This window comes from Rutidosis leptorrhynchoides, chromosome 4 (genome assembly GCF_046630445.1).
Source record: "Rutidosis leptorrhynchoides isolate AG116_Rl617_1_P2 chromosome 4, CSIRO_AGI_Rlap_v1, whole genome shotgun sequence".
NCBI lineage: Eukaryota > Viridiplantae > Streptophyta > Magnoliopsida > Asterales > Asteraceae > Rutidosis > Rutidosis leptorrhynchoides.
The window spans coordinates 583,416,463-583,435,499 of NC_092336.1; the positions used below are offsets into that span (position 1 = coordinate 583,416,463).

The 19,037-nt window shown below is 33.2% G+C and overlaps 2 protein-coding genes across 2 annotated transcripts; one reads left to right on the forward strand and one right to left on the reverse strand.

The window, feature by feature from the left end:
* Positions 1–8,893: 8,893 nt before the first annotated feature.
* On the forward strand, positions 8,894–11,122 carry LOC139845517 (ribonuclease 3-like protein 3). Its single transcript, XM_071835769.1, has 3 exons — positions 8,894–9,421; positions 10,116–10,262; positions 10,610–11,122. Exons 1-3 carry the CDS (start codon positions 8,969–8,971, stop codon positions 10,886–10,888), a joined length of 879 nt encoding a protein of 292 aa, XP_071691870.1. The 5' UTR covers positions 8,894–8,968; the 3' UTR covers positions 10,889–11,122.
* Positions 11,123–11,686: 564 nt separating this feature from the next.
* Positions 11,687–13,105, reverse strand: LOC139904562 (putative pentatricopeptide repeat-containing protein At1g10330). The gene has a single exon (XM_071886478.1). It carries the CDS (start codon positions 13,103–13,105, stop codon positions 11,687–11,689), a length of 1,419 nt encoding a protein of 472 aa, XP_071742579.1.
* Positions 13,106–19,037: the final 5,932 nt, after the last annotated feature.

The following is a 19,037-nucleotide window of genomic DNA, read 5'->3' on the forward strand; positions in this document are numbered from 1 at the left end:
GGCTACGAGTATATATAGATTATTATGAGATTTTGGAAATGGACCCATAAAGTCAATACCCCAAATGTCAAATACTTCACATACTTGGATGACATTTTGTGGCATTTCATCACGTTGACTTATTTTTCCGGCCCTTTGACATGCATCACAGGATTTGCAAAGAAGGTGTGCGTCTTTGTAAATTGTAGGCCAATAGAATCCAGCTTCATAAACTTTTCTTGCTGTTAGTTGAGGCCCATAATGCCCTCCTTTTGGTCCTGTGTGACAATGGTTTAAAATTTTACTAGCTTCATCTCCAAATACACATCGGCGTATTATTCCATCGGGACAACTTTTAAACAGATGTGGATCTTCCCAAAAATAGTGTTTTATATCACTGAAGAATTTCTTTCGTCTTTGGTACGATAATCCTTTTTCAAGGAATCCACAAACTAAGTAGTTTGCATAGTCTGCAAACCATGGGATTTCTTTATAATCTATCTTCAATAGATATTCATCAGGAAAGTTGTCTTGTATGGCTGATTCATTTAGAACTTCTAATTCGGGATTTTCAAGACGAGAAAGATGATCAGCGGCGAGATTTTCTGCTCCTCTTTTATCTCGGATTTCAATATCAAACTCTTGTAAGAGTAAGATCTAACGGATTAATCTTGGTTTAGCATCTTGTTTTGAAAATAGGTATCTAAGAGCAGAATGGTCGGTATAGACCATCGTTTTTGCTAGAACGAGATATGATCGAAATTTGTCAAAAGCAAAGACAATAGCAAGGAGTTCTTTTTCAGTAGTTGTATAGTTTGTTTGTGCTCCTTGTAACGTCTTACTAGCATAATATATAGGTTGAAATCGTTTTTCAATCCTTTGTCCTAAAACGGCTCCCATTGCAAAATCACTTGCATCGCACATTAGTTCAAATGGTAGATTCCAATTTGGTGTTATCATGATCGGCGCATTAGTGAGTTTCTCTTTAAGAATATTAAAAGATTTGATACACTCATCTGAAAAGATGAATGGCGCATCCTTTTCTAGGAGTTTATTCATAGGAGTGGCAATTTTAGAAAAATCTTTTATGAAACGTCGGTAAAAACCGGCATGCCCTAAAAAACTCCTAACTCCTCTAACATTTGTGGGATGTGGAAGTTTAGCAATTACATCTACTTTAGCTCTATCCACTTCAATTCCTTCTTTTGAAATTTTATGTCCAAGAACGATGCCTTCTTTAACCATGAAATGGCATTTCTCCCAATTAAGTACTAGATTTGATTTTTCGCATCTAATTAGCATTCGTTCCAGATTAACTAGACATGATTTAAATGTATCACCGAAGACTGAAAAGTCATCCATGAATACTTCCATGCATTCTTCTATCATGTCGTGAAAAATCGCCATCATACACCTTTGAAAGGTTGCAGGGGCGTTACAAAGTCCAAATGGCATGCGTTTGTAAGCAAAAGTACCATAAGGGCACGTGAATGTGGTTTTCTCTTGGTCCTCGGGCGCTATTGGAATTTGAAAATATCCGGAAAATCCATCTAGAAAACAATAGTAACTATTTCCGGCTAATCTTTCCAACATTTGATCAATGAAAGGTAAGGGAAAGTGATCTTTTCTGGTGGCGTCATTTAATTTTCTATAATCAATACATACACGCCATCCTGTTACAGTCCTAGTAGGAATAAGCTCATTTTTCTCATTTGTAATGACAGTCATGCCACCCTTCTTAGGTACGCATTGAACTGGGCTTACCCATGGACTATCAGAGATTGGATATATCAAACCTGCATCTAGCAGTTTAATAATCTCTTTCTTAACTACATCTTGCATATTAGGATTTAGTCTTCGTTGGCGTTGCACATACGTTTTATGACCTTCTTCCATAAGGATTTTATGTGTGCAATACGAAGGACTTATTCCTTTAATATCATGAATCTTCCATGCAATGGCTGGTTTATGAGCTTTCAACACAGAAATGAGTTGTGATTTCTCATTTTCAGTAAGAGAAGACGATATTATTACAGGTAATTCAGATTCACCATGTAAATAAGCGTATTCCAAATGGTTTGGAAGTGGCTTTAACTCTAATTTCGGAGGTTCTTCTATCGATGATTTATATCGATATCTGTCTTCTTCTTTTAGCATTTGAATTTCTTCTGTTGTTGGTTCATATCCATTAGCTATAAGTGTAGCTAACATTTCAGCTTCATCAATTGGTTCATTACCTTCTCCTAAAGAACATTCTCCTGTTCCTTGTAATTCTGGAAATTCTTCTAATAATTCTGCATGTGCATCTATAGTTTGAATATAATAACATGTATCATCTGCAGATTGTGGTTGTTGCATTGCTCTATCAACTGAAAAGGTAACACTCTCATCCTCTATACTTAGGGTCAATTTCTTATCGAACACGTCTATCATTGCTTTAGCCGTGTTTAAGAATGGTCTTCCTAATATGAGAGGAACTTGAGAATCTTCTTCCATGTCCAAAACAACAAAATCTACTGGAAATACTAAAGTACCAACTTTAACTAGCATGTTCTCCATTATCCCTCTAGGATATTTTATTGATCTATCGGCTAGTTGTATGCTTATTCTGGTTGGTTTTAATTCTCCAAGGTCTAGTTTAGTGTATAGTGAATACGGCATTAGATTTATACTAGCACCTAAGTCTGCCAATGCTTCTATTGAACTAAGACTACCCAGAAAACATGGAATTGTGAAACTTCCTGGATCAGATAGTTTTTCTGGTATCTTATTCAACAGCACTGCTGAACAATTAGCATTCATAGTAACAGCCGAGAGTTCTTCCATTTTCTTTCTATTTGAGATTAGATCTTTCAAGAATTTAGCATATCTTGGCATTCCTGAAATCACATCAATGAAAGGAAGATTTACATTTATCTGTTTAAACATATCCAAGAATTTGGATTGCTCGGCTTCAAGTTTCTCTTTCTTCATTTTACTCGGATAAGGAAGTGGTGGTTGGTATGGTTTAACATAAGGTTTATCCTTAACTGTGTTATCTTCATTAACCTTTTCAACTACCGGTTCTTTTTCCTTATCTTGATCAGGTTGTGGTTCTTGTGGAGTAGGAATAGTTTCATCAGAAGTTACAGGTATTTCAGGTGGTTTAAGTGTTGTACCACTTCTTGTGGTAATAGCTTTAGCTGTTTCATTCCTGGGGTTAGCATTTGTATCACTAGGTAGACTTCCCGGTTTTCTTTCACCTATTAACCTTGCTAGGTTACTTACTTCTTGTTCCAGATTTTGAATAGAAGCTTGTTGATTTCTAAATGCTTGAGCATTTTGTTCATTTGTTTGTTTTTAAGATGTGAAAAACTGCGTTTGAGTTTCAACTAGCTTCGTCATCATATCTTCTAAATTCGGCTTTTTATCATCGGTTTGTTGTGGTGGTTTGTTTTGAAAATTAGGTCTTTGCTGATTGTAAGTATTATTGGATACTTGTTGATTGCTAGGACCTTGTTGGTTGTTGTATGGAATATTTCGGTTATAATTCTGGTTTTGATTGTAAATCGGTCTTGGCGGTTGATAATTATTCTGATAATTATTTCCAGGCCTTTGGTTTATGTATGAAATATTCTCTCTTTGTTCCATTGTTAATTCAATACTGAGACAATCTTTTGTCAAATGTGGTCCTCCACACTGCTCACAACTAATTCGTATTGAGTGAATATCTTTAGTCATCTTTTCCATTCGTCTCTCTACAGCATCTATCTTTGCGGAAATGGAATCTAAGTCATGGCTAGAATCGGCTCTAGCTGCTTTAGATGATCTAACGATATCTTTTTCTTGGTGCCACTCATGTGAGTGGGAAGTAGTGTTATCAATAATTTTGTAAGCATCAGTTTCGGTTTTCTTCATAATAGAACCACCAGCTGCTATATCTATGTCTTTTCTTGTAGTGATGTCGCATCCTTGGTAGAATATTTGTACTATTTGACAGGTGTCTAAACCATGTTGCGGACATCCTCTTAACAACTTTCCATATCTTGTCCACGCCTCATATAGAGTTTCATTTGGCTTCTGTGTGAACGTAACAATTTCTGCTTGAAGTCTTACGGCTTTAGATGCAGGAAAGAATTGTTTAAGAAATTTGTCAACTAAAACGTCCCATGTATCGATCGCCCCTTCAGGTAATGATTCCAACCAATCTTTGGCTTCTCCCTTTAAAGTCCAGGGAAATAACATGAGATATATCTGTTCATCCTCCACTTCTCGGATTTTAAATAGTGTGCAGATCCTATTAAAGGTACGTAGATGTTCATTTGGATCTTCCTTCGGCGCACCACTAAATTGGCATTGATTAGTCACCATGTGTAGAATTTGTCCTTTGATTTCATAATCTGGCGCATTAATGTCTGGATGAGTAATTGCGTGACCTTGGCCAGTGCGTTTAGCTCTCATTCGGTCTTCCATACTTAAAGGTTCTAGATTCTCCATAATTGAATTTGTTGAATCGGTATCACTAGATGATTCTGATTTAATGGTTCGTTCCTCAACAATCTCTGTTTGAATGATTGGTGGCTCCGGAGGAAAGTTTAATGGTTCAGAATCTATGAACCGTTCCTGAATATTTTCCGGATTCTCAATTGTGAGGTTGGGTTCAAAAAATGGATTATCGGAAATTTGAACTGAAGTACTTGGTCGACTGGATGACGATTCTAAAGGTGATGAACGTCTTGCTCGGTGCATTCACTGAATATCCTATTAGTTTTTAAAAGGAAAGAAAAATTATAATAAGTTATCAAATTAATAGACTTTTCTGATTTTGCCCACGTTTCGAATAGCCAAAAGATGCAGCAGAGGGGCAGGATTCGTTTGGTCTCAATATAATTGAGGACTGTTTGGCTCCAATAACCCGGTCCACGTACAAATCCAACTATTACTACGAACCAGAAAATTTTGATGTCTATTAATTTAACCACTTAAAATAAATTTTCGTAATTTTAAGAAATTTAGATAAGAAGTAGAAAAAATTCTAAGTCCTAAAAACTAGAATGGCGAGAAATAAGAGAGAAAAAGAGTTCGTCGCAAAAGGTCGAAAAAGAAAAAAAAAAAAAATGGTTGAAAAATAAAAGGTGACGGAAAAATAAAAGAAACTTATAAAAACTTAAAAATACTTAACTAACCTAATCTTATTACTACAACTAACTTAAAATTATAATCGCAAATTGAAATTACTAATTGGAATGATAATTGATACATAGTAAAAGGTGTCTAAAAATATTAAAGCTTACAGGAAAAACTAAATCCCAAATGGAAATAACTTAAAAAGAAACTAAAACTTAAAATGGCGTCGCAAAATTCTAAAGTACCTAAATCTTAGTCTAAAGAAAAAGCACTTAAGGAATTCTACGGCAAAGCCTAAAAATCTAGGAGTAAAAATAACTATAGCAAAAACTAAGTTTAAAATTAAATATGAGAGAAAAATACAAATATTATGCTACAACGATTAAAAAGGGACAAAATATAAAAATATACAAAAAGTTGTAAAAAATACAATTTTTATAAAAATATTATTTTTATATTATTTATTTAATAAAACTACTAATTTTACAATTTAATTAAACTTATTAATACTAAATACATAAATTAAATAAAAAGTAAAAGTTAAAGTAAAATTAATTATAATAATAATAATAATTAGGGTTTAATAATAATTAATTAATAATTACCGTAATAAATGCTGAATTAGGGCTTCTGTTCGTGTGTCAGGTACCCTCCGCGAGTCGCGGTATTTATTGCATCAAACCCGGCGAGTCGCGGGGTTTCAAATTTCAGCTGACAGCTTATAATTTCAACGCGTTTTTTTTCTTTATTTATTTATTTATTTTTTTTATCTGTTTTCTGTTTTTTTTTCTATAAATAAAAGATAGTTAATAAAACTTATATTTTTATAAACTAAAATAAAAATAAAGAAACTTATAAAACTTTTAACAAACTCTTAAAAATATATAAATTTTTGTTTTTCTTTTTATATTTTCGAATTTTTAAAACGTATTTTTACAAAAGCGACTTTTAATAAAAGTAAAATAAAAATCTTTTTTTTTTTTTATATTAGCGTTCCGCTTCCGGCTTTTAAGAGATTTCCCCGGCAGCGGCGCCAAAAATACTTGATGTTATGCGAGGTGTATACGAAATAGTTTATATTTTACTAGGAAAAACTATTAAATACGATACAATTTTACACAAGATATTTATTTATTTATAGAATGGATATACTTAAACCTTGCTACAACACTTATAGGCAGTGTACCTAATCGTAAAGTAGTGTAGTTTTTAGTAAGTCCGGTTCGTTCCACAGGGAAATCTTTAAACAAAGCTCAACGCTATATTAGTTTACTTTTATAAAAATACAAACATATATATAAGTAATATTATTATTATAAAGGGGGTTTTTACCGTTTAATGACCGGTTTGTCGATTTTAAGACTTTAGTCGCAGTTAAAACCTAATGTAAAATATAAAATAAATACAAGACTTAAATTAAAGCGTAAAGTAAATAACGATAATGAAATTGCGAATAATAAAAGTGCGATAAAATAAACTTGCGATAATTAAAAAGTACGATAATTAAAAGTGCGAATAAATAAAAGTAAATAAAAGTGCGATAATTAGAAGTGCAATTAAATATAAAATAAAGGAAATTAAATATGAAATAAAAGAATTATGCTTATTTAAACTTCCGTAATCATGATGTTCGACGTGTTGATTTTAGTTTTATGCCCCATGGGTTAATTGTCCTTTGTCCTGGATTATTTAATATGTCCGTCTGGTTTTTGTCCATAACAGTCCATCAGTCATAAATATAAAGTGTGAGTGTCCTTGTCAAATTATTATTATACCCGAAGTTGAATATTCCAACTAATTGGGGATTCGAATTGTAACAAGGTTTTAATACTTTGTTTAATGAATACACCAGGTTATCGACTGCGTGTAAACCAAGGTTTTACTACTTTGTTAACAATTACACCAATTACCCTTGAATGTAATTTCACCCCTGTTTTAATTATTCTAGTGGCTATTAATCCATTCCCGTGTCCGGTTAAATGAACGATTATTCGTACATATAAATACCCCGCCCATCGTGTCCGATCGAGTGTATATGGTAATTTATAGGGATGCCCAATTGTAAATCTTTATATTAACATTAACAAACTATCATTTAGTTAAACAAATATAAAGCCCATTAATAGCCCATAGTCTAATTTCCACAAGTGTCGTTCTTTTGTCCAAACCCCAATTATGGTACAAAGCCCAATTACCCAATTTTAGTAATTAGCCCAACATCATGATTACTTCGTTTTAAATAAGCATAATAATAACTTAGCTACGAGACATTAATATAAAAAGGTTGAACATAACTTACAATGATTAAAAATAGCGTAGCGTTACACGGACAGAATTTCGACTTACACCCTTACAACATTCGCTAACATATCCTTATTATTAGAATTAAAATTAAAATTAAAATATAAATTATATATATATATATATATCGTTTACGTATGATAAGAGAAGAAAAAGATTATGAATTGCGATCAGAATTCGGTTGCTTTTATAGGAAAAGTTGAAATTTGGGGCTCCGCGACTCGCGGCAAAATCCTCTTCAAACTCCGCGAGTCGCGGAGAATGAATTTACAGCTCACACCCTTGGAGTCTTTCTCTGCCGACGGTTTTATAATATATATATAATTAATATAATTAATTATATATTATATTATATTTATATACATAGTTAACTTGTAATTTTTAGTTCGTTGCGTCGAGCGTTAAGAGTTGACTCTGGTCCCGGTTCCGGATTTTCGAACGTCCTTGCGTACAATTTTATATTTTGTACTTTGCGTTTTGAATCTTGTACTCTTGTAATTTCGAGACGTTTCTTATCAATAATTGGAACCTTTTTGATTGTCTTTTGTACTTTTGAGTTTTTTGGTCGTTTGCGTCTTCAATTCGTCGAATCTGTCTTTTATCTTCACCTTTTATTATTTAAACGAATATCACTTGTAAATAGAACAATTGCAACTAAAAGCTTGTCTTTCTTGAGGAATAATGCTATGAAATATATGTTCGTTTTTAGCATTATCAGCGTTTTATTTGAAGTACCTAGACTCGCCTCATTCTTATTGGAATCGAAACTTGAATTTATCAACATGGTTTTATGCCTTTGGACATTCTCCCAAGCCACCAAACAAGAGACTTTATGTTATTTGTCATAACAAGGACACTCTTTGGAATTGATTTCGGCTGCTCCATCAGAATGCGAACCACGACCAACTTTTGGAGCAACCGAGGCAGAAAGAAGAATATTATCATCTACGCTATTACTCGGCCCCAAATAAGCACCCGTCAAATTTAAACACTCCCTTCCAACCAGCGAATCCTACGGTCGGCAACCTTCAACCGTTTAGTAAGGTTGTTGCGATTTGAGTTTCCTCCTGACGTGTGTGGCATATCTGAAGGTGGTTAACTCTCCTCTGAATCATGCCGATATTGTCGTTTTAAAAAAAAAAAATTTGGAACGAAAGGAGTGTAAGCTCAATTATAATGATGTTACCAACCTTCAACTTCAACTATACTGTTAGAGTTGTTTTGATATGATCGCGAATGTGATTAATTCTCTTGTGGGTAATGTTGACTATGTCGTTAAAAAGGAAAATTGGGACGAAAGAAGTATAAGCTTAATTAAAAAGATGTCAAGTCAATTAAAACTGAAATTTACTCCGTATATCATAAAATCATATCATATGATTTATTATATTATGATTTATTATTTGATATTTAATGAAAAAAATGTCACCGTCTACCTCTATTGCACGTTACATAACGAAATAACCCGCCCTCAATATCACCATCCTTTAAAACAACACTACCCCCATCCCTTGTTTTCACCTTCATTTAATCACCTACGAACACAAACACACACAAATTCATTCATAAAACCCTAACCGCCATGGAAGAACAACAAGAAGAAGATCAAACTATTGCTTCTCTAATTTTGGCTATTCGAAACCTAGATTTATCCGACCACGAACCGGTAACCGTGACGTCATCACCACAATCAGCTCCGGTGTTAACTCCGGTGCCGGAATTGCCGAGTTTAGCGGAAGTTGAAGAAATAATTGGATACACTTTTAGGAACAAGGATTTGTTGAAAAACGCTTTCACTGATGCTTCGTATAAGGCAACAGATTGTGCATCCTTTGAGCGGTTAGAGTATTTAGGTGATTCTGTCTTAAATCATCTGATAGCAAAATTGCATTATCTATTGTATCCTGAAATGGCACCCGGTGAGTTGACTCGGTTACGCGCTGCTAACGTTGACACTGAAGCGTTAGCACGGGTTGCGCTGAAATATAATCTGCATAAGTATCTGCGGCACCGGAAACCGGTTCTCGACGGTCAGGTAGTTATCGTTTTCGTTGCTGTTATACTTTTAGCTCCGATTTTTATGATCATGTATAATGTATAATGTATAATGTATAATGTATAATGTATAATGATTTTTCTTTTTTTAAAATTTTTAGTTCCGTACATATAGAGTTTTTTGATGAAGGTTCTAGTCATAATGAATTTCCTGCGAGAAGATAATAGTTTGTGATTTGATGATTAAACAAAGGAATGTTGATTTTTTAATAAAATATTCAATTTAAAAAGTTTTGTCTCTTTTCATAGATTCCTTTTTGTTATCATGTATGTAAATGTAATTTATGTGGATACACAAAAATGATTATATCTCATTTATTTTCCCAATCACATGAAAGCAGATAAACACTATGTATCGTTTATCATTTGAAACTGTATTTACACCGTGAATCAATTTATTATGTGTATTACTGTTACATTCATGTGATTATGAGCAAACTTTTGTTAATATTGTAATAGAATATAGTTAAATATATTGTTACATTCATGTGTTACTGTTACATTAAATTCAATTGTTAAGATGGTTAAACTTTTTGTTGTTTAGGGGATTAGTGATTTTGCAAGTGAATCAGGATTAAATTAAATGCCCTTAGTTCTTACTATTGAACATATGAGATAATGGTTGTACTTATATAGGACCATTTTTTTATGTGATAATGTTGTTGGAAATACAGATTCAAGAGTTCATGGAAGGTATTGTGGAGTACCCGTCACACTCGTCTGGTATGATTGACCCGCCTAAAGTGCTTGCTGATATTCTTGAGTCACTGATTGGTGCCATTTTTATTGACACCAATTCGTCCATGGATGTTACTTGGGAGGTAAAATGTTGCATTTGTTTTTAACATGTGGGTCCGATTCCATAAATAGTACTGTATAGCAATATTGGAACATGTTTTACTTAAAGAGAAATAAGTACTGACAATGCTAATTCACATGGTTCATTAATTCTCCTACATCGGTTGTTGTTAAATAGATGTTCATTTTCATTTCGGTTATAGGTGCTCCTTGTTTGGTTAGTTTGCGTTTGTCTTATTTTGTATCCGTTTTGGGGCTTTCATTCATTTATGAAAGCTTCCCTGTTATCTATATATGTTTGTGTATTTCACTAAAAAGAATAGATAGATGTTCATTAATTGGTTGTGGATTTCAAACTTGATTTATGTAGGTTGTCGAGCGTTTGTTACAACCGCTGATCACTCCTGAAAACTTGAAACCGCAACCTGTTGCAAAGTTCAATGAAGCATGCCAGAAGATGAAACTGAAACCAAAAGCAAAAGATATGTGGAGTAAAACAGGGGAGATTGAAATCTACATTGATAATGAGTTGATTGGGACAGGAATGTACAAGTGGAAGAAGGCGATAGCAGTGAACAGGGCAGCTGATGATGCATACAAGCACCTTTTTGATAAGTTTGGTAACAAAGATGGTGGCAATGGAGGGTAATTAACTTGCCTTTCTTTGTATCAAATTAAATGAGCTTTTGTCTTTGTGTGATGTCAATGGGAAAAGCTCATTTATTTTGGAACGAAGAGAGACTATATTCTCGTTTACTATTTTCCTTACTGTTAGACTCGATCGTGTTATCATTTGTCATTTGTTTCCTTCCATGTTGGAACTGGCCATTTGGTCTTACCTTTCTTGTGACTTGGCTTAATTTAAGTTGTGACGTTTAATGCATTCTGTTTTCTTGTATGCTCTCTTCTTTATTTCACAAGTCTTATCGACTTTGTGTGATCATGTACAATTAACATGAATCGGTGATCTAAAGTGTGACATGTTCATGTGAAGTAGTTATTTTGTATAGTTTGTGTGAAGTAATTGGGCCAAAGTTACAAAATCCTAGAAAAGGCCATTGTAGATCAACGTCAAAGGATTATGGTCCTAGTATTAAATTGCATAAATTACTTTTTTGCTAGTCACATGTAAACACATAACTTTCAAACTACAACAATAATCTAAAATTCATTTTTCTAACTGTAACATTAAATATTTAAATTGAACAATGACTTTTCTTTTAAGGATTTGTGCTGTAAGGCATACATTTATTCTCGCGTGCATAAAGGTTAATAGGTTACAAACTAGTACGGAGTAAACTTTACTTGAGTCAGACCTATAGAATATCACAGGAGACTGATCAATTAACTATGGCTGACAGTCTGAAATGGTCTGAAATGGTCTAAATTGGACAAATTAAGTAAACAAAATTTCTAAAAATAATGAGCTTGAATATGAGGTAATTCTTTACATTGCATTAACTATACTATAAGCTGGATGTTTTTGAATACACAAATCAACCATCAAATTCCTCAATGACTTAGCATGATCCCATTTCTCTGCTTCAGCATATATACTCGATAAAAGTATATATTGCCCACATTGTTGCGGTTGTAATCTAACAAGGTTTTTAGCCACTTCATTTCCTAGTTCAACATCTCCATGCAGTTTACACGCGCCCAAAAGAGCCCCCAAAACAGACCCATCAGGTTTAAACGGCATCCTTTTCACAAAATCTTTTGCTTCCGCCAATAGCCCTGCTCTACCCAATAGATCAACCACACATCCATAATGCTCCATTATTGGAGCAACCCCAAATTGAGGCAACATGGAGTTAAAAATTTCCAAACCGAAGTTCACAAGGTTGGCCCGAGCACAGGCTGTTAGAACCGCAACAAAAGTAATCTCATTTGGACGCCACCCTTTTAATTTCATTTTATTAAACATGTCTAACGCCTGCTTTTCTTTTCCGTTTGAAGCAAGACTACAGATCATCGCATTCCATGTACATACTTCCCGTTTTCCCATGCTTTCAAACACTTTGATCGCATACTCCAATTCACCCAGTTTCCCATATAATGATATCAAAGCTGCCCCCATAAAAGCACTTATTCGATCTCCATTCGTGATAATATATCCATGTACCTGTTTACAGCCCAACAAGCCTTCAATCCCAGCACAACCAGCACACGCAGAAAGTACACTCACGTACGAAGCTTCGTTAGGCTTCACAATACAATCACCCAAAAAACTTTCCACAATCATCCGTTTAAAAAACCTAATCGCGTTCTTATAAGAACCTACTTTCCCATATCCACTAATGAGACTAGTCCACGTATAAACGTCCTTCACCGACATCCACTCAAACAAAAAAACAGCATTATTCATATCCCCATTCTTACAATACCCATCAAGCATCGCATTACACGAAACAATACACGGGTCAGACATTTCATTGAACACCTTACGTGCATACAATAAACGCCCACATCGCGCATACATGTTAATAAATGACGATCTAACGAACGGGTCAGCTAATACGCCGCGCTTCAGGGCTTGTGTGTAAAGGGTTTTGTCAATGAGGGAAGGGGTTGTTACATAAGAAGCAACAGATGCAACAGCTTTGGTTAGTGAAGGGAAAGTGTGGGAGTTTGGGGGGATGTTTTCGGATAGCATTTGTGTGAAAAGGAGTAAAGTGGTTTGTGGATTTTGGATGTTGAGATAACCTCTGATTAGCGTGTTGTAAAGTAATGTGGTAGTCCATGGGTTTGGGGTAGTTTTGAGGTAACTAGTTGTGATTAAAAGTGAATGAATTTGTTTAATTTTGATTGAATTCTTGATGAAATGTTGAAGGTGTTGGAGTAAGGATTCTGGTGAGCGATGCATCAAAGCTAGTTTCTTGGATGATGATTTTATATAATGCTGTTTATGAACACTCTTTTTAGTATCTTTCCTGTTTGGGCCGATAACTTTTAAAAATGGGTTAAATATCTTAGACCAAATAAGCCCATTGGAGAACCAATTAGTTAGGATTGATGCGTTGGAAATTTTGAAATTTTTTAAATATTTTAACTTGTATAATACGTAGTGAAGTGATAAACTTATATGATTATTTATCTGAATTTTTCTCTTCTAAATTTTGATATTTCATTGATAGTGACTCCCGAAAGAAAAAATACGCTTCGTAAATCCTAGAAGTTGAAAAACGTTGATTAACGACAAATTAAAAGATAATATCTCTGTTTAAATCATAAATTTTCTTCTAGGTGTTCACACATTAAAGTTGCACCAGTCATGTATAGAGCATACTAGCACACTTTCATAAATAAATAAGAATAATAAGATAAATTTTTTTTTATGTCTTTAACTTTTTCATATAAGATAAAAAGATAACTAAAATTAAGATGTACAACTGTAAAGTAAAGAAAAAGTACAGTGTAATAATAATAAAGTTTCTTAAACTGTGTAATTGGATGGCAAATGCTCAGCTGACCAAGTTCCATCGTTCCATCATTCATGTCACTTTTATCGCTACTCTATGGAACTTATGGAGGCTTCGCAACAGTTACATCTCCGACGACCAAAAGTTCCGGATTTCTCATGTGTTAGATACTATCATTGTAACGGCTTTCAATTGGATTTTTTCTAGATGTAAAAAGTCTCGATTAAACTGGACATTGTGGTTACAAAACCCAATGCTTTGCTTGTAATTTTTCTAGCTTTTGCTAGCTTGTTTATATTTATATATATACCCTTCTGCTGTTAAAAAAAAAAAAAATACAAAAAAGACTATTAATATGAGACGGAGGGAATAATAAAAGTCGTTGATCATGCCAAAATTGACTTGAGTGCAAAGGTATATAACTCTAACCTTCGATCTACGGACCTCAGTTAGAGTATAGGGTTGACAGGGAGTTTTGTTGTTTGTCTTTTGTTGAGCCTCCAACAATGACAACCATAGTGAAATTTTAAGGGTTCTAAAAGTGTCATGAAATGAGCATCAAGCCTTGTATTTATAGATACTCGACTGACGGTTATTGATTAACTGCCCACTAAGTGAACCTTCCAGAATTTGACGGTTATGACTTGACAGCTGGACCCCACGATCCAATCACGTGAATTTAGGCCTAGTCACTATGTAACTACGTAGTCTAGTGATACGCTACACAATGGCGTAATGTACCAATATTACTTGTCAGGATCTTCATGCTGAATGAAAATCCTTGTAAATAAAGTTTAGCACATGCGGTTACAATCAATTCACTGTACGAAGCAACACGGCGTAACGTTAGACGTACGCCATTAGTCGTTTCTCCAACTATGAAATGCCATATACGTCCAATATAAATGAAATTGTATTAGCTAAAGTCCAGATTATTTATCTAGTTATTCGTATGAAACTGATATGAAACAAAATTACAACTACGCTTCATTCAAACTTTCACACACGAGAAAAAAGACCGATATGTACTTGCAACGGATACGATCACATTATCACAATCAACGTCAACATCATATATTTATGCATACCATAAATACTGTCTTCTAGATATTTGATTAACATTAATTTACATGCTTTTGTTAATTAGTCATGTATTTATGAAGTCAAAATGAATAAGCCTACGTTTGTTGACAGCATGTGACATTTTTCTTAACTTCCATACACGCATGTTGATGATGCTATCTATAGTTGATTAGAATTAGGTACGGGATTGTTGACTAAATACTCCATCCAATAAATAATAGTAACCGATATAGTCTTTTTTTTAAAACGAAGTAATAACATATTCCTATAAAAGAGTTACATAGTTGCCCTCTCCCAACGCATGATGCAAGTTGCGTGGTGTGTCTTGAGTGTCCCGATCATTACCTTGAAAAACCATCAATATCTAAGTCATGACCAGAAAATATAAGTCACGTCTAGCGATTTCCAAGTGATTATCGAGATACACAACACGCAATACACAAATATAGCGTGTAACATATTGTGTGTCTTGTTCATGACCTAGTACTGATCAACAGATGATTGTCACAACCAGTAATTTTTGGCCATGACATGATCATCTCCGAAAAAAGCAGATCGCGACCAACTAAGCAACAATTTATTGCTCATGATTAATTAATGAGTGGAAAATGCAAGTCCTGTCCAATAATATTTTCATGATTATTTTGGATATTTTTAATAGTAACATCTTGATCGTAACTTAGTCGTCATCCAATATCAAGTTTCGTTCTACTTGGACTAATGTCGTAAAGTGAGTATTGTAAAGTGAGTATTACGTTGTAGAGGGGTACCAAAGAGCTTCTGACCAAGCAATATCAGAGAATCTTATTCTCCTTGAGGTTATAATTTCGAGTCTCGTTATGAATAAAAAATGAATATGTGCTTGCCGTTAAAAAATAAAAATAAAAAATTTAGGGTCGAGTGTAACCAAATTAAAGTTAATGGATAAAAAAATGGGTGATACTATTTTTGTTGATTTTTTTTATTAATTTACTAAACTAGTGAATATCCTATAAATTATGGGTACAACTATTAATATATAAACATAAATGATAAATAAATAAATTTATTATAAATTAAAGTGAAGATATCATCCACCTAAAAAAAATTGTGAACTCGTTGATCTCATTTTGACGTAACCTAGACGCATACGAGGTTCATTTCGACATCACTGAACCCCTCTTCATAAATTTTTATATATTTGAAAAATACCAGAGTCACGAATTTAATTACAAGGTAATCAAAAAATGAAAAGATAACGAGGTGAACCAACTTAAAGGCTTTTGGCTATTATACTATGACCCAAAAGGTAAAAGATAAAAACAATTTAATATTAACACATTTTTTTTATAAGTCAAAATTCCTATAAAAAAAATACTCATACTTATTTACCAATATAACTAATAGACAAAATTTGTCTTATTTGTTAGAAATAGTACTATTTAATTTTTCACTTTTTACAAATCTAACCTCTAATTTTCATTAAAATATAAATCAAACCCCCCACTTTATACTTATATTCTAAATTATTATTTATCCCAATTCTAACACCAAAAATAATGAATAATAACACCCACCATGCTTTACCGACTTGTACACTGCGCTCAAATAGTAGGACACACATAGGCCACTACTAGGCTAATTTTTTTTTTTTTTTTGGCTCCAACGATAAAAGAAGCAACTTTCTTAAAAGGAACAACCCTTCAATGCTACCAAAAGATGTCGAAAAACATTCTTTTTTTACAAAATAAATCAACTAACTTTAACGCTAAAAGAAGCAACTTTCACAAAAGGAACAACCCTTCAATGTTAGATGTCGAAATGTTTTATTTTTTTACAAAATAAATCAATACTTTTTTATTTTTAACTCGCATTCAAAAAGGAACCCCCGGCACGAAGCGAGAGCTCCACAACTAGTTTCTTTCTATCTATACATAACTATTTGTTATAATTTATATTAATTTTGAAAAGTTATAATTTCGTCAAAGTGTATATCATGTGTTCTAAGGGCATACAGTAAGTTTTTTCATAGAGATAACGAGGTGAACCAACTTAAAGGCTTTTGACTATTATTCTATGACCCAAAAGGTAAAAGATAAAAACAATTTAATATTAACACATTTTTATTTATAAGTTACTTATACTTATTTCTTTCTATCTATACATAACTATTAGTTATAATTTATATCAATTTTGAAAAGTTATAGTTTCGTCAAAGTGTATATCATGTGTTCTAAGGGCATACAATAAGTTTTTTCATAGATAGACTTAGTTGAAATTAAGTCTACTTATTTAGAAAAAAATTGCTAAAACCTAGAAGTTGCTTTATTTTAATATATTCAAAATAAATATATACAGAGTAATTAAGTTTATTTAGGCAAACACAAATTTGTTTTTCTTCAACTAATATTTCATATTTCATATTATTATAATACGCCGTCTAAAAGGAGTGTTCTCTGAAATTTTTTTAATTCATTAGTAAAGTAACTAAATGAATATTTAAAGTATGGATGACTTATTTTTTTGAAAAGAGGGAGGTATTTTTAACTTGAAATATTTAATAATTAACTAAAAATGATATTTATTTGGTAAACGAAAATTTATATTTGTATAATAACATAACTAAAGAACCATAAGAAAGAAAAACCCACTGAGGATCAAGACATCACCATGACCAAATAAATTATCATCTTTAAATCATACTAAAAAACCCAATCTAAAAATCAAATATTACAGAACTATGTCCACAACACAAAGATATGCAATTCGATACTCACGCATCTTAATTCCCACTAATTGTAAGCCCTTTTTATTTAGACAATTTGCTAAAATTTAAAGTTTTTCTATTGTAATATATTCGAAAGACCTAATTAAGTGTATATTTATATAAATATAAAATTATTTATCTAATATTATATATTTATGTTTGACAAAAATAGCTGGTTGGAAGCTGGTAGCTTTTATCTTGTAGCTGGTAGCTTTTAGATAGTAGATATTAGCCTTTTAAATATATTTTAGTATTTGACACAATGGCTGAACTGTTAAATAAAGAGTAAGATGACAAAAAACTAAAAGTTAAAAGAATAAAAGCTAAAAGTTAAATGCTAAAAGTTGTGATGTGGTCCAGCAGTTGGTGGTCTGCCTCCTTAGGGGGATTAGGAGTTCGACCTCCGTTTACTACATATTAAAAACACAATTTTATCCCTGCCATGAAGTATCCACCCATGACACATTTCCCATATCGTTTGGAGGGGGTAATGGGGAGGGGGATTTACTTGGTCGTGCCCTTGGATCGGTTTCAAGGTTTCCTCCCGGGCAGTGATGGGGGCGTGGTTATTATCGCTGCATCGACATAGTCGAAACGGGAGATGATCGCAACAGGTGGTTTGGTCCCTCTGGGGTGATCCCAATCGCTGTTAAAAAAAAGAAAAGTAGTTTTTAGATTTTTCCCCCCGTCTAAAAGCTTTATGCTCCTCTAACCAAACAGAGTATTTTTTAATTTTTTTTTTTTTGAAAGGCAATGTTAGTGGTTAGAGTTAATTCACGAACCCTGGTCTCCTCGAACGTATGATTTCATTGCGAGGTATTGACCTCTATATGCGACATTTTTAAAAAGGAAAACTGCATATATTATACATTACAAACCAAACCATTATTTTTGTTACAAGCTTTAGACAATAAAAAGATGATTATCGTTTAACGATAATCTTCGACTTACAAACTTTACAAATGATAATAACAACACGATTTCTAGCATATTTTACAACACACGTCCTCGGATATGCAGTTTTATTTTTGACACAAATATGAGTACGCATGATCCTGCTTAGATTCAACATAATGCAGCGGAAGCTTTAATTATCACCTGAGAATAAACATGTTTAAAAACGTCAACATAAAGTTGGTGAGATATAGGTTTAGTGCGCAGCAATATATATATATAGACCACAAGATTTCGTATATAAACATTTCAATAAAAGTATTCTAAGTGGTTGAGCACTTGGTAACCATACTTAACATTTAATCACGTCGCATATTCCCTTTATTATGAAATCTTACTACACCGTACCAAGTGTAATCGCGAAACGAAGTACTGTGCAACCGTTGAATACTGGTCGTCCAGTCCGGTTGGGGTTGTCAGGCCCGATAGATCTATCAACAGGATTCGCGTTTACAATACCGCTGTAAATATTAGTTACCAAGCTACAGGGAAGTATGCCAGTGGTACAACTCAACGTAGAACATATTTTTCAGTTACTTGTGTCCATAACGTAAAACATAAAATACATGTATTCTCATCCCGAAATATTTAGA

What these genes read in the sequence shown, in the direction of transcription:
- LOC139845517 (XM_071835769.1), top strand. Translation starts at nt 8,969, where the DNA reads ATGGAAGAACAACAAGAAGAAGATCAAACTATTGCTTCTCTAATTTTG. An exon ending in AACCGGTTCTCGACGGTCAG is followed by an intron (nt 9,422 to 10,115) that starts GTAGTTATCGTT and finishes TTGGAAATACAG; the next exon opens with ATTCAAGAGTTCATGGAAGG. An exon ending in CCATGGATGTTACTTGGGAG is followed by an intron (nt 10,263 to 10,609) that starts GTAAAATGTTGC and finishes TGATTTATGTAG; the next exon opens with GTTGTCGAGCGTTTGTTACA.
- LOC139904562 (XM_071886478.1), bottom strand. Translation starts at nt 13,105, where the DNA reads ATGCATCGCTCACCAGAATCCTTACTCCAACACCTTCAACATTTCATC.